Source organism: Saccopteryx bilineata, chromosome 5 (assembly GCF_036850765.1).
Source record: "Saccopteryx bilineata isolate mSacBil1 chromosome 5, mSacBil1_pri_phased_curated, whole genome shotgun sequence".
NCBI classification, from domain to species: Eukaryota; Metazoa; Chordata; class Mammalia; order Chiroptera; family Emballonuridae; genus Saccopteryx; species Saccopteryx bilineata.
The window spans coordinates 138,259,281-138,275,858 of record NC_089494.1 but is presented as its reverse complement, the minus strand read 5'-3'; the positions used below and the strand labels follow the sequence as shown (position 1 = coordinate 138,275,858).

Sequence of the window (16,578 nt, the reverse complement as noted above, 5' to 3'; positions counted from 1 at the left end):
TAGTTCTGTGTTGATCCTTAACTTGCTTCTGGATTATATTTTTAATATTATATTTAAGATTTTTATAGCTATACTCTAAGACATATCTATAGGTTTTGGAGGCTATATTTGACAGATTTCATAGTTAACTAATTTCAGGAAATAAACTCAGTAGCTTTCCATTGTCTATGAAAGCTGAATAAGCATTATTTGCCAAGAGTAGACATGTTAAAAATCACTACTAGAAACATCAGGGCCTGGCATTTTGAGGGACAATTTTTCAGAAATATTTTCCCCACATATTATTTGGTTATTAATTTTTTCAAACTTTCTATATATTCTTGAATCAATTCTTTTTAATTTACATTTTCTGGGGGGGAGAGATTATCTATATCCACAAAAATTTTAAGACCAGGCAAAGGCTCTCCATAAAATTATTTTATAATATTGCCTGACCTGTGGTAGCACAGTGGATAAAGCATCGACCTGGAAATGCTGAGGTCGCTGGTTTGAAACCCTGGGCTTGCCTGGTCAAGGCACATATGGGAGTTGATGCTTCCAGCTCCTCTCTCTCTGTCTCTCTCTGTCCCTCTCTGTCTCCTCTCTAAAATGAATAAATAAAATAAAAAATTAAAAAAAAATTATTTTATAATATTAAAAATATATATACCCATACCTTCTTTCTTATTTCAAATGTTACATTTACATTTCCTCTCTTTTTTTATTGGACTAGTCAGATATTTGTAAATTCATTGATCTTTCCAACCTTCCAGCTTTAAAATTAAAGTGTACTTAGATTTCTAATTTATTGAAAAAAAAATCAGTCTTTCTGTCCACATTGTTTATTGTTGGGTTAAATATTTACTTTAGTTACTTTTATCCTCTGTTATTTAATTTCAAAAGCACTTCAGGCTATACATTTTCCTCTGGGAATGATTTAGGATGCCTCTCATATTTCTATTTGTTGTAATCCCACGTCATTAACTTTTAAGGTTTTTGTAATAGCAGTTTTGATTTCCTCCTTGTCACAAAAGTTATTTACAATAGCCAAGCAATTGTTTCTTACAAGATAAACTGGACTCCTTACAATAATCCTTCTCTTCTCTCTACCAACAAGGTCACGGAAGAGGGTGGTAGACTAGGGAGTGGGCAGAGTGACGCGAGGCCGTCAGCACACCTCCCTGAGCACACAGACACCTTACCTCCCCTGCCTGCCCCTGCCAGGCTCTCCTAGCCCCCAATGGCAGCAATGAGAAGGTTTCGTATAAAAAAGGAATAGGTCCTTTACCACTTGGAGTCCCCAGTTGCATATCACTTGGATTGCTATGCAGCATATGTAAATATGTAAATGCTTTTTGGAGAAGTTAAATAAAAAATAATATATATACAAATATAATTAGATATAAAAATCACCAAAAATAGCTTGCTTCCATATTCAATCATAGGCTAAGGGATCCCATTGTGCATATTGAAAAACAAATCTTAAGAGAAAATATGGTTGTTACAGTTAAAGTTATTTATCCAAATCAAACTGTGTGTCAAAAGGACCAAGGAAGTCCACCGTTTATAACTATGGTGGCCCTGGCCAGTGGCTGGGTGGTTAGAGTGTTGGTCTAGCATATGGATGTCCCAGGTTCGATTCCTGTCAGGGCACACAGGAGAAAGGACCATCTGCTTCTCCCCCCATTCCTTCTCCCCTTCTCTCCCTCTTTCCCTCCTGCAGCCAGTGGCCCAACTAGTTCAAGTATGGCAGCAGGGGCTGAGGATAGCTCCATAGGAGCACATCAGCCTCAGGCACTAAAAATAGTTAGGTCCTCGAGCATTGACCCCAGATGGAGTTGTCAGGTTGATTCCAGTCAGGGCATATGCAGGAGTGTGCCTCACTATCTCCCCTCCTCTTACCTATAATAATAATAATAATAATAATGTTTTTACACAGAGATTGTTTTCATAATACAAGTGCTTCCTGGATGATCTGTTATGACTTCTGTTTGTTAGTTTATCTCATGGGCCTTCCTTAGGATAGGTCAGCCACGTCAGCAGTGGCCATATGGGGACACATGGAGTTCTTTCCCTAAAGGAATCTCTCTAGTAAGTTATATTGCTGCTCTGTAAATTCCTGCAACAAATTTTTTTCTAAACCCTTGCAGTTTTTCAAGCACGATACAGTCTGGGCAATTTGAAACTCACTTGGGTCCATGAACTCCTCTTGTTATCTGTATGTTAAAGAAATCATTTTGCTTGCCACTGACTAGAGACAAAAACAAATAAAAAGCTAATAGGGTTCTGTTACTCCTATAATGTTTGGGTACTACACTGGAAAGAACGTATCATCAAAGAACAAGAGAGCGATTTGTTTTAGTAGGACCTTATATGTTTTCTGTATTTTACTAATCAATGCTAATAGCAATAAGAACTGGGACCAAGGGATTATGCAATTCAAGGGACTTCCAGACAATCATAGTGGAAATATTACATACATCATTACTATCCTAGAACTCAGCCAGAAAAGGTTCATGTTAAGTCAAGGTAGTAGGTATTTTATTTAAACCACATAAATGCTCTGGACATTTGTTGTACAGTGGTAAGAACCTTGATTCTGATGTCACAAGGCTCTTAGGTTTGAAATCTGCTTCCTAGTAGCTGTGTGACATCCTGCAAGTTACATAGTGCCAGTGCTATTGCTACTAAAAACAACAACGAGATTATCTAATATGCATTGGGTGGTTACTATATGCTAGGTGAATTTTATACTTAGTGCTCTACAGTGTTTTAGATTCACCATTTCATTTAATCCTCAGGTAAACCTTGTGAAGCAGATACTATTACCATCATCCATAGGTGGTAAAAGGAAGAACTAAATTCTTCAAGTACACACAGTTAGCATAGGATCTTAGCAGAGATCTGCAGCAGGAGCCCTGCTATTCTGTCTCCACATTGCAAACCTTTAGCCACATTCAGATGCCTCTCAGAGCCTCAGTTTTCTTATCTAAGATAGAGTGCAGTGACTCTTTCTAAAACTGGTAATTTGTTATGCTGCCAGTAGTGTTGCTATTAATAGCAATTGCAGCATGGTTGATTTCTAACAGGAAGGGTTCACGCATCCTTTCTTCTTTGCACTCATATCTGTGTGAACAGAGCCATGCTCTGCTTACCTTGGAAAGGCTAGAAGAACTACTACAGGTTCAGCAGGGCCAATGAACAGGGTCACTGATGACTCAAGCACCAGCCACACGACTATTTGGATGCCTGCCTAGAGGTACACACTCTCCAGGAACGTGATCCTTTTAGTAAGACAGGTGGCTCTTGCCTTCAGAGCCATGGAAGATAGCCATGAATCTGGGTCAAAAGGCCACACACACAGTGTAACCTGTGGGTTTTGCCCTTCCCATAAAGAGAAGATGTTTCCTGCTGGCAATCCTAGTTGGCATTGTGGGATTTTCCCAGGCAACTCTGTGACATTATCTGACCCTGTAACGTCACATGAATTTTGAAAGGCTATGGTCAGTCAGAAATCTTAATGCAAAACAGCAGCATTCAAAGCAGCAGTCTGGTTCAAGAGCCTTCCCTTTAAGGGCAGTGCTGTCTTAAACACTGGCAACCAACAGAGAGCAGCACTGCAAAGCATCAGTCACCCCTTAACTGTGAGCCTGAAGGCTGGATGTGTAAACATTAAAGATAAATTTTTGCTTCGGAAATGCTTTTAGACCAGAGATAGAGGATGCAATGGCTGCCATCTGGTGCTGCCCTGCCCTGCCCTGTGGGAGGCTTGGCTGGAGGAGCCTGGACTGGCCAGACAGCCCCTCATCTTCGGAAGAGCCTGGGGGCTATCACCCAGTGTACTCACCCCACAGCACATAGGCGGGGGGGGGGGGTGCCTACTGCCACATCTGGAGCGCCTTCTACTTGCTGCCCTAAGCCACAATGGCTTAAAGCCATGGGTCACATGAAAACTGGCTAGTATGTTGCACAATTATTCAAATGCTTACTGTATTAAAACTTCCGTTTCTAAAGCGATATTTCTTGAAGCTAGGTCTACCCACTTTTCAGAATCACCAGGGTGCTTGTTAGGAACGCAGATTCCTAGGCACGTCTGTCTGTTAACTATGTTAGTGTTTGTCTCCCCTGTTGGCACACAGGCCCCAGAGAGTAGGAACTGGTCTGCTTACCTGGATACCCTAGCACCCCTGACAGAGTTTAGCACATAGTAAGTGCTCAGTAAATACTTGTGGGATGAATTAATTCCTGGGTCCTATAACTGACCTACTGAATCAAAATTCCTAAAAATGGAGCCAAAGCATCTGCAGTCTAAAGATGTATGCTGGTGATTTTTACACATGTTAAATTTTAAGAACCATTGTTCTAAAGCAATTGAACCAGTTCTAAAATAAAAAGAAAGATGAAAAGTTTTGTCTCCAGAGGCCCCCACACTAGCTGCCTGGTAAGAGAATGAGGTGACGTGAACATACTAATATCATCCTTGGCTCGACTCTTGCGTCTGGTCACACACATCTAACGGATGTTAGTCTGCCACCTGTGGTGTGCCAGGCTGGGGTGGGGGTGGGGGGGTTCTAGGAAGACAAAACAAGTATGGGCTTGGAAAGCAGAGCACCTAGGAAAGGCAGGAGCCCGCCTGTCATGAGCCACACCGTCACTGTCCACTCTGCAAGACGCAAACCTATGCATGCACTGCATGCAGTGGTCTCCCCTACCCACAGTGGCACTGTTTACAATCAACCATGGCACAGAAATGGTCATTCTGCTCTCCCAGAAGGCTGGAATGATAGCTCTGATCCCTGAAAATCAGATATTATCTTAAAGGATTTATCTTATCCTAAAGAACTTCAATCTTTCCAAATAGGTTTGCCATAATTGTGGCCCTTTGAGTCCGTACTAAAAGCTTGGCGTTTTATTTCTAGATACAACCAGCCTTTTACCAGCTTATCATCTTGGGCAGTCACTTCACCTCCCTTGGCCTTCTTTCTCATTTGAAAAATGAGACAATTAGCCTGATCAGGTGGTGGCGCCGTGGATAGAGCGTCGGACTGGGGTGCGGAGGACTCAGGTTCGAGACCCCGAGGTCGCAAGCTTGAGCCTGGGCTCATCTGGTTTGACCAAAGCTCATCAGCTTGGACCCAAGGTCGCTGGCTCAAGCAAGGGGTTACTCTGTCTGCTGAAGGCCCACAGTCAAGGCACATATGAGAAAGCAATCAATGAACAACTAAGGTGTCGCAATGAAAAACTGATGATTGATGCTTCTCATCTCTCTCCATTCCTGTCTGTCTGTCCCTATCTATCCCTCTCTCTGACTCTCTCTCTCTCTGTCTCTGTAAAAAAATAAAAATAAAAAAAGAGAGAGACAATTAAACTAGAATTAGGTCTTGAACCCCTTCCAATCCTAATGCACCCTGATCTGTGACACCCACTGCCTTACGCGCAACAAAGCATCTGGGTGTGATGAGAGGAGCAGGCAGCAATGGTCAGCTAGTCCTCCTCAAACCTTCCAAGGCAGAGGTGATTAGTAAAATTTGGGATTTGCCAGCAATTTCTGTGAATTCTTGTTCTCAATTTTCATATACTACCAAAGTGCCAGGGTGATTTTAATGTGCTTAGAGATTTATATAAAAAATAAACATCCGAATTTCTTCTGAAATGTGAACATTTTGTTTACAGTGGGGCTGGAGCAAGGTGCAAGTCACCACACTGAGAGAGGATGGCTCCCAGGCCAAGCTATGACGTGGAGAGGCAAATGTAGGGAGTGAGGTGCCCGCCCCACCACCCAGCCTTTGCATTCCCTCTGTCCCTCCTCCTGTCCCCATCACGGGCAGCTCTGAGTCGGGGAATACCCTTTGCACCAAAGGTACATAAATGTCCTTTGTTCCCTACCTCCCTAACTAATCACTGCTAGCTGTCTGTCACTGTCGCCAGGTAATTGCATTTTAACTGCCTTTCTTCAGAAAACAGCGTCACATAAATCAGCAGTTCTCAATGCCTTCAGGCCTCCTGTCTGCTTTATATTCCGGCCATTTTGTAACACTTCCTGTATTAGCCTGAAATGGAAATTGTAGAAAATATATAACTTAGCTGCTCACTGTAGAGTGCGCAAATTATGTTTTTAAATGGAGAAGTGTGACCAAAGTAATTAACAATAATAACATTTCAATAAAAAGCCCAGGCAAGCCCACACCGGGAGGTGAAGCGCAGCAGCCCGGTTCCTCCGCCCTGTCTCGGAAGGGGGACAGCCACAGCTGGACCCCTGCACCGGCCGCACGCTGACGCCCCTCTTGTTGCTCACTGACTGCTAGTCGCACCCCACACTATTCATTGTTACAGCCTCCTCCCCATAATTTATTTTTCCAAATTGCCTTTTTTTAAAAAGAAAGAAAAGAAAACTAGATCGGACCTTGATGGAAAAAGTTTAGGCAGTTTAGCAACCTCAAGAGAGCTATGTTGGTTTGAAGACTGTTTCACTGCCTCCAATGCTGTGTGGCCGCTCTGTCTGCCCTTTGTCTGTTTTTCTGAATGCCTTAAGATAGGAATGTCACAAGACAAAGCAACAATCCCAACAATAAAAGCTAATAATGCTTCCACACCAAAATAAAAATCCAGACATTGCTCACTGTAAAATGTTATGAGCATTTATTAACTCATAACTCCCTAAGTAATATTATTATCATTATGTTCTAGGGATAATGATTAAGAAACTCGACCAAGATCACATTTCTAGCCACATATGGCTTCTTGGAGAAATCAACTCCTCTGGTTATTATAATAATGAGTTTTACAGTGAGCAATGTCTGGATTTTTATTTTAGGAAAGAAACATTACGAGGCTGAAAGGATGCTTCTTTCTCCGGTTCTATTAACTGTTTGAACTTTTAGCCCATGAGCTCTGGTGCGCTCTGTATTTTTAGCACTACAAATGTAATTACGTAGATTTTTGGCTTAATGTTTCACTCAAATGCATCAGACTGGATTTTCTCTTCTTGGTCTTTCGTCTATGTGTGCAATTGCATGTCCATTCATCAGAAGGTTTGGAATACAAATAGTTTTCTGCACTCACTCCCTATTGCAACATGTCTTGCTCCAAAGCAGCCTCATTTTAACCAAATGAAGAGGTGACCTAAAAGTAGGCTGTGTTCAGAGCTCAGGACGCGTGGCTGTTCTAACAGCACTGTGTTGTCAGGAGTCCTCAAAATGTGCCAGAAATCACAACCGTGCTTCATTCAGGGAGGAAATGCATTTCTTTCTGAAAAGAGGCAAGGAGTTGTTTTTTAAACTGACCATTATTATCAACAGTTTAGGGTTGTACTTTTATCCTCATGTGGCCACTTATCAAATAAAAAGAAGTGAACTATTCAAAATAAATCTATAACACATTTATTTTTCCTTCCAGGGGAAAAATGATCCCATCTGATCTTGAAAGAAGGATCCTTGAAGCCAAACAAAAAGTAAGTGTTTGTAGGTAGCTAAATCCAGCCCATAACCAGCTAAGGGCAAATTGATTTGTCTACTCAGTGGAGAAAACACTTCGGTTTTATTTTTAAAAAGAGGACCCTAGCCTCACATCCCAGCTTAAATGAGAACATGAGATTTTGCATCCAGTCATGATTTATTTCTCTGAGTTGTCAGCTCCTGCTTTTGAAATGCCTACATTGTTGAATGAATAACATTCACATACTATTGTAAGAGTTTCCAAAGCAATTTGTCTTCTTACAAGATGAAGTTTGGCATTAAACAGACACGTTTGAAAGACTGTTTTCACAAGTAGAAAATATCAGGATGCTAATGCCGCCTGTGAGTTATTGTTGGGAGGTTATTTGAAAGGGACCGATTTGCCCTGCCTGGACACATACTGGTGTGATTGGCTCTCCAAATGTCTTATTTTTCTAGAAGCAATTTCGAGCTCTTTTTTAGAAGTAACAGAAGACCTGCTAAAGATTCCCACAAAGCTCTGGAAAGTCATTTACATCCCCTGGGTGGTTCGCAAGCCAGAGAGCTTGTTTTCAGAACTCTTTCAGTGTAACTCTCACTGGTTCCTAGTGCAATGCTAGCACACGCATTTGAGTACTGTGAAATCAGGAATAATTATTTATTTTTATATGCCTTCTCCCCAAACGCCACGCTACAAATTGGTAGCAAGGGGTACTCCTTGTTCTTGTTCTAGCACTACTTCTTGTAACTTGTAAAATAAATCACCTTTGCTGCCCCTACACACTGACCCTGTAACATCACGTTTCATCATGTGGGGCAACATGTTAGTCCTGTTTGGAGCATTCTTTTGTTTTCTCTCAGAGGCTACCTATTATTTCAGTAAATTTCATGTGGCCAGGGCTACACAGAGAACTACTAAGATAAGAGCAATAACTTACTGTTTAGCCCCATAGGAATTCTCTTCTCTAAGACTCCAGGTAAATTATCTGAGAATCTTTCAAATAGGAGTAAAGGGCTGGTTGGAGTGGCTTCGCTTCATTCTCTTTTCTGCTTTTTTAAATTAAGTTCTGAGGCCCTGTTATGGAAAAACAAACAAAAAACTAGAAAATCAGCAATGGGGGTAGAGGGCATTAAATCTCCCCCGGAACATATAAATGACTTGTGGGAATCGCAAAACTCATTCACCTTGAGGTCCAGTATAGCCTCTTCTGAGAACCAGAATGTCTTTTCAAAAGGCAATGGTAGGTCCAACACCATGGCCTGGAGAACCCGGTTCGTGGAATGTGAACGCTGTTCCTACCTGGCTCCAAGTTTTCAACCACCCTTCCCATGGCTCCCAAAGTGCATGTGTGTGCATCGTAGAGGGAAAGTATGTCAGCAACTTTAAAGAGTCCTTGAACCCCTGTCTTACATGACTTGGGGCTTTCTCGTTTGCATAGGGATTTGTTCCTTTTCTTGTGAGTGCCACAGCTGGGACCACCGTGTATGGAGCGTTTGATCCTCTCCTAGCTGTCGCTGATATCTGCAAAAAGTATAAGATCTGGATGCATGTGGATGTAAGTATCTGGTTGGGCCTGCTACTAAAATATCCTTGCATGTTTTTCCCCTGGGACTCATGGGATAAAATTTGTTTTCTGTCTCTCTCTTTTACTTTAGGAGCTTATTTTCAAATGGTAACATTTCAGCTTTATATATATATAAAGTGAAAGGTGGGGAGGCAGAGAGACAGACTCCCACATGCACCCTGACTGAGATCCACCCGACAAGCCTCCTACCAGCAATGCTCTGCCCATGGAGGCCTTGCTCCATTGCTTGGCAACTGAGCTGCTTTAGTGCCTGAGGCGAGTGCATGGAGCTATCTTCAGTGCCAGGAGCCAACTTGCTTGAACCAATTGAGCCCCATGGCTACAGAGGGGAAGAGAAAGAAAGAGAGGGAGAGAGAGATGGGAGGGGGCTAGAGAAGCAAATAGTCACATCTCCCGTGTGCCCTGACCAGGAATGGAACCCAGGACATCTACACACCAGGCTGACACTCTACCACTGAGCCAACCAGCCAGAGCAAATTCAGTTTATAAAGGCTGCAAAGACAAAATAGCACACAACTCACATGATATGCAACACTTATAGGAAGCAGTCTGAGACCAATTATGCTTTAATGTTCCTGACATGATAATATTCTTATTTCTTTGACCAGGACTCAGGCTTAGAGCTCATTCTAAATTCATTGAGCCACAGCCTCCCACGTACATACATGCACTCACACACATGCAGAGCTTACTTCCCTGCAAGAATGATCAAGAGGGTAACTAGGAGTTGCATTTATATAGGAAACCCAAAGGGTAAAAAACTCAAGTCAGATTATCTGTATACATCTGGAGGAAAGAAGGTTTGACAACTTGTTAAGAAATACCTACCACCAAGTTTCCAATGCCTTGGCTTGTTCAGCTGAGAAGATAAACTATATGTGAGACTTTTGACTCCAGGCTTAGACAAATTAGAAAAAAAAAAAGAAAAAAATGGAGATGGGCCAATGAAAACATTTTCAAATGAAAAACAGTCCATTTTTAGAAGGACTAATTGCAGAGATTTAAATTTAGGCCGATATTTCTCAAAGAACGTTCAAAGATTAGCAGCTATCTGCTAACTGCTAACGGTCTCTGAGGAGAGAAGGAGCTGGAGCAGATCATCACTAAGCAGAGTTTGCTAGAGCTGTCTTCCTCAGGGAAGGAAGCGCAGGTTGACTTACATTCTGGTGCAAGAATGTTGGTGAGCAGCACAGTCAGATCATTTTGGCTTTATGATCAGTATTCAGAGCAAATTGATTCCCCCTTTCTTAGGAGCAGAAAATGTCTGCAAGCTAAGCTAGGTAAATTTCTCTTATTCCAGAGGTGTCCTGCATAGCAGTTACTGATCTCCTTTTCCTTCCTTGATTCACAATGTGAGTTGCGCATTAGGCTAACAGACATCACTTTGTTTTATACTCAAAGACCCTGGGGAACAGCTGAACAACTTGAGTACCATCCGTGACCTGGACTCAGAACCGGGGAGCCCATTAACTCTTGCTGGCTGATGCAGAAAGAGAATGACCCTGACGATTTTAAAAACAGCAATGACTGTGTGCCCTAAGCCAGCAGAAGCCGTGTCCCCTCCTTCGGGGTTTCTGATTACAATAGCCGGGGAAACCTTTTAACTGATTGCATTAGCTTTCTTCAGAACATGTCAAGTTTACCACGTACTCATGCTCTTTAATGTTTATACATTCTATAATTAAGCTAGAAAAAATCTGAAAAGATTACACATTTTAGAATATTGGGTAATTTTTAAATGTGTAAAAGAACTAAAATTACAACAAAGGGGAGGGGGGAAGCAATTATACCCTAACAGGTTTTTTTTCTTTAAAATTATTCCAGGAATATTTTCAACCACAAGAAATGTTAACATTTCCCAATGAATCTCCACCTTGACATCTTATTTTTAAAGATTGCTGTTGCAATTTAAGGGACATGTTTTAATTGCTCAACCAATTAACCAGTATAACTCGTTCCTGCTTGCTTCTATTGTTGTTTGTTTTTGGTAGAGAAATTAGCTTATCCAAAATTACACAGCAGTAAAATTGGGTGGAGAAGCTGCTTCTTCCCTCTGGAATTGTTCAGACTTGTCAAAAGAGTTTTCCTTGCAACTTGGAAGATGTTTAAAGCGTCCCCATCCCATGATGAGCCTCCCAGGGTTAAGAGAGCTGGTGATTGGGCTGCAGGGAGAACCCGCCTCTTTCTCATGCAGACTGAGGGAACAGGGCCCTGATTTGGCTGTTACACCATAGAAATGTGGGGTAGAGTCTGAGACTTAGAATAGCCCCCCAATTACTTTTCTTTTTTTTTTAGGATTTTTTTTTTGTATTTTTCTGAAGTTGGAAACAGGGAGGCAGTCAGACAGACTCCCACATGTGCCCGACCGGGATCCACCTGGCATGCCCACCAGGGGGCGATGCTCTGCCCATCTGGAGTGTTGCTCTATGCAACCAGAGCCATTCTAGCGCCTGAGGCAGAGGTCACAGAGCCATCCTCAGCACCTGGGCCAACTTTGCTCCAATGGAGCCTTGGCTGCGGGAGGGGAAGAGAGAGACAGAGAGGAAGGAGAGGGGGAGCGGTGGAGAAGCAGATGGGCGCTTCTCCTGTGTGCCCTGGCCAGGAATCGAATCTGGGACTCCCGCACGCCAGGCCGACGCTCTACCACTGAGCCAACCAGCCAGGGCTTAGCCCCCCAATTTAAACTTTGATATTCTAGTGCTAGAGGAAGGTGGCCAGCCCCACATTGCCTCGGGTCAAGGAGAACCTCCCTGTTGTGAAACATACCCAGTCACAGAAATCTCAGCAATGAAAACCACTCCCTTTTTCCTTGTGTGATCTTCCTTTTTCAGGCTGCTTGGGGTGGGGGATTGCTGATGTCCCGGAAACACAAGTGGAAACTGAGCGGCGTGGAGAGGTACACACATTTTTCTTGTTCATAATGTAAAGTGGGAAAGCTAAAGGTGAAAGCAAGTCTCACCCCATTTCTAAGAACTGTCGGCACGCAGGTAAAACCACTCTGTGCAGTGCTCGTGCACCTTGCCTCGTGTGATCATATTCGTGTGACTCGCATGTGTAATCAACAGAAAGAAACCAAAGCCCATAGCAAGTGACCCAAGGAGAAGGTCTCTGAAGTATATGGATTCCTAACTGGGACCCGTGGTTCTCCAAAAGAATCAGGAATGACCTGCCTGGAGTCTCTGTACCTAGCACCAAAACTGTTTAAACCAGGGGTAGTCAACTTTTTTGTACCTACTGCCCACTTTTGTATCTCTGTTAGTAGTAAAATTTTCTAACTGCCCACCGGTTCCAGAGTAATGGTGATTTATAAAGTAGGGAAGTAACTTTACTTTATAAACTTTATAAAGCAAAGTTACAGCAAGTTAAAGCACATAGTAATAATTACTTACCAAGTACTTTATGTCGGATTTTTGCTAAGTTTGGCAGAATAAATCTTTATAAAACAACTTACTATAGTTAAATCTATCTTTTTATTTATACTTTGGTTGTTCCACTACCGCCCACCATGAAAGCTGGAATGCCCACTAGTGGGCAGTAGGGACTAGGTTGACTACCACTGGTTTAAACTATAGGCAGTCCATAGTTTTCTAGGAAAAAGATCTATTGTTTTGAGTTCCATAAAGGGTGATATCTACTGCTTTAAATAAACCAGTAAATAATTTAGCAAAACAAATAAGCACCTTGTAATTTATGTTGGGCTTGGGTTTAACACGGCCAGTTTACTTAAAGTGGAACATGTTCTCACTCTATAATAGATTTTTTCAGCTATAACTCTGATCAGTCCTGCAAAGCACCCTTTATTCAGAAACCAAGCAGTAAATTATTGAGAAAAGCTGTAAAAAACAAAAGAGATAATATTTGGTTAGTATAAAGCATATTCAGATCCAAAGAAAAATGAAAAAAAATTACAGAATACAAAACCAGCCTTGGGCGGGCTTTGGACCATGTGCAGAGAGAGCTCAGGGTTCCCTGTTCTCCACCACAACACGGCGGGCCAACTGTAGTTGTGGGCTCTGACCCTGCAGGCAACTGAGAAAGCCCAAATTTGTCCAAGGCTGCCAAGTTCCCAGCGTGCCCTGCCAAATAGCCGGATGCTGCCCAGGAAAAGCTTCCCACGGGCTCTGCCCCTAGACAGTTTGGCATAGTTTCTGATCCAGGATGAGGAGGAAGGCCAATGCACTTGGCAGCATGTGTCAGCACTGGGCACGCAGAGCAGCCAGGCCAGAATAAACAGACAGGGTATGCAGTGTGACGCCCAGGCCCACTCACACCCGGAGAACCTGTGAGTGCAGGAAGACGGGGCTACTGAGACCGTCAGGGGCAGGCTGCCTCATTAGAGAGAAGGCTGGGGAGACAGCAGCTGGGCCCGCTCCGCACCTGCTGCAGGATGCTGGCCCCGAGGCAGCCACCCTGATGATGACTGCAGGTGCCCGTGTCGGTGTGAACGGGTGAGGACAGACCTGTTCCCTTCCTGCACTGAGCCTACTCTAGTGTCTGCTTCTGGTCCTCCAGGCCTTCTCACAGGCACATTCCTTTAGTCATGAAGTGCTGCAGGGAGCCTGAAGCTTAAGGAGGAGGCAAGAAAGTAAACAAGGAGAAGCTATGAACAAAAGAGAACAATTTAGAAGGTGTCTGTTTAGTTGATCAAAACAGGAAATAAATTTGTGTACTTTTGAGAGAGGTGTGTGGTGCACAGGACCTTCCCTTCGTTATGGCTCTCTTTGACGGGCAAGAAAGTGAGCATCTGTTATTCTACCTTTAATGCCACCTGGAACTCCAAGTGCTGAAGGCTACGCAGCATCCTACACTGGTGATCACTTGAAAGCTCGCTAAATTACCTACCCTGAGCCTTAGAAAAATACACACCCACACGCTTTGGTACTAAAGACTATTATTTGAGAGCAAAGCTTAGAACACTCACCATGGAACACAGAGTCCTCTGTAATCGCCACAGTTCTTGGAACTGTGTTGTAACAAACTCAACTAAATGGAATAGTCAGAGATGTCCTAAAAATGAGGGAGGCACTGTAGTGTTCTGCTTTGAGCAGTATCCCCATAGCCACCATTTACCGGAGACTACCCATCTTGCTCACTTATCATCAGCAAAAGGCACACTTTCTTTGGTGAAAAGATTATGGGGCCCATGGAAACCCCTGAGCATAATATGCATGGGCACAAATGTGGGAAGGAAATTGGCCTCACTTGGGGTATCACATTTACCCAAGCATTAGGATCCATACAAAAGTGGAGGAAATCTATAGTTGTTCTTGTCCCCAAGTGCACACGTTCCCCAGTAGTCACAGGGATCCCAGTGTGCTGTTCTCATTGCAAAATGGCACAATTCCCAGCGCCCTGCCTGGCATTCCCATTGAAAACCAACCAACTTCTCAGAAAGCCGCTTCCTTCCTCATGACACTGTCCAAATGTCACGAGGGCGTTCCAGAGGCCCCGAAGCTTGCAGCCTGTTCTGTGCACTGGAAGCTGATTCCGTTGGTCCTCCCAAGTGGGTTGTGGGCCACTTCAAGGTTTCTGGCCCAGCAGAAGGTCCCAGCGCAGCTTCTGACCCATTACCAATTACTGCCCTCTCAGAGCCAGAGGTTACAAAATTCAAGTCAGTAATGGCAGAACTTCTGCCATGTAAGCCCAGTCACTGGGCTCAGTGAGGGCACCAAGACACACTTGTTATGAGTCCTTTCTTCAAGGGGCTGAGGCTATCAGGGAAGACTGGCAATCGGCAGTGGGTTGAAACACAAGGCCAGGGAGTGAGGCCCAGAGACCAGCGGGCGAGCTCTTTAGAGGGCTCCAGGGAAGCAATGATTCCTCCTCGGAAACAGGGGCGGGCAGCAGAGCTCAGCCAGGCAGACGTGGAAGGAGAAGGGACCTAAGGTGGCGATCAGGGACCTGCAGGTTTGAAAGGGTCCTTGGAGAAAGATGAGTTTGCGTGCAGGTGGAGATGGAGTCATGGCAGTGCCCAGGAAGCCAGCGAGGAGCCACAGTCCAGAGCGCAGGCAGCCCCCCACCCCTGGCCCAGGGCTGGGAATCACGCCTGCCCCGTGTGGGCCACTGTTGGGCATGGAGAGCACTGTAGTGCTCGGGTTGGGGAAAGCTGGGAGAGCCCTCCCTGCCCTGGGGCCTTAGAGGGTGTGAGCCAGGAGTGCTGTTGTCACCTGCGCTTTGGAAAGATAACTCTGGATTCAAGGGGAGGGGGAAGGCAGAACTGAGCAGAGCTATTGGGCAGATGGCTAGTGGGGGGGGGGGGGCAGGGGGCAGTGGAGGGGAGAGGAGCTGAGGGCAGGGAGGACAGTGAGCGGAGAGCCCAGGAGGCAGGAAGACACCGCGGGGCCCTGTCAGGGGTCAGGGATGGGGCCCTGTCAGGGGTCAGGGATGGCGGAGAGAATGCCCCAAGCAGCACGGGTTTGGGGGCTAGATGCAGGAAGAAAAGATGCAAGGAACTAAGGCACAGAAATTCAGGAGGAAGAGAAGCCTGGAAGGCGAGGAGGGGCAAGTGACGGCGTTCCTTTGGGATCTGCTGAGTTCCTGGTGCAGACAGGGCTCAGGCTCTGTCTGAAAACAGCCCCCGGGGACTCCGTGCTCTCTACTGGAAAGTCACAGGTGCCACCTTGTCTGAATCCCGTGGCAAAACATTCTGAAATAAACCTGAGGCTGCTGTTTATAAATTGCCAACATTTTTCAAACAAATTAAGCCTGTGTCATTGAATCAGTCTGCTCAGCTTTTTTCACCTCTATGAGGTGGCCTGCTGAGAAGAGGCAGGACAATAACAGGCAGTCACTGGTGGGCCTGGGCACTTGCTAGTCTAAAAAGACACATTGGCCACAGCGTAGAAATAAGCACCTCCAGTAAGAGACATGGAGAACAGCTGTTTTCTTCTCCATTGGCATCATTGCTGACACAGCTGTGCTCCATCAGGATGAGGGGCAGAGCTACAGGACAGGACATTGTGGAACGGCAGTGTCGGTGGACCCAGCGTCAGGGAGCTCAGAAATGATGGAGTTGAAATCAATGGTGAAAGCCAATCTCATTTCATGTTTATGGTGTGTCAGACACAGTTATAAGCACTTTGCCCAAACTCTTTACTATTACAGGGGGTCCTTGGTTACAACAGTCTGGACATACAACGTTTGGAGTTTACGATGCTCACTCCCATAAAAGCTTTTAAAAATTGAGATGTGAATGTTTTGGTTTACACCATTAGTGTGGTACTTATGGACTATGTGGGCAAACTAGTTTGGTTGCGCAGAACAGAAGAATATACAGTAACCTGGTATGAGTGAAGAGGTTGGCATCCCCAGTACCCATGCTATTTTGGACAAGTGTTCCATTTGTGTTAGGCTAGGGTGTGTTTTGACTTACACCAAAATTTTGGTTACAACACTGTTGTAGGAACAGAACTGTGTCCTAACATGAGGTACTGCATTCTATTCATAGGTAAGGAAATCTAGTAACTTGCTCAGATCACACAGCTAGGGAGTGATTGCACTGGGTGCAAACAGACTGTCTGGCTCCCCCCTTGCCTCCCTGGCCCACTGTTGTCTACCGCTTAGAGCCTAGGTCGCTGGTC

General features: G+C 44.3%; 1 protein-coding gene across 1 annotated transcript in view; it reads left to right on the top strand.

Moving 5' to 3' along the window:
• The window catches only part of GAD2 (glutamate decarboxylase 2), a 73,724-nt gene that overhangs the window by 36,269 nt on the left and 20,877 nt on the right, over nt 1-16,578 (top strand). The window contains exons 9-11 of the mRNA XM_066281106.1: nt 7,375-7,429; nt 8,852-8,968; nt 11,830-11,894. Coding sequence (XP_066137203.1) covers nt 7,375-7,429; nt 8,852-8,968; nt 11,830-11,894 — 237 coding nt within the window. The remainder of the gene's footprint in view (nt 1-7,374; nt 7,430-8,851; nt 8,969-11,829; nt 11,895-16,578) is intronic.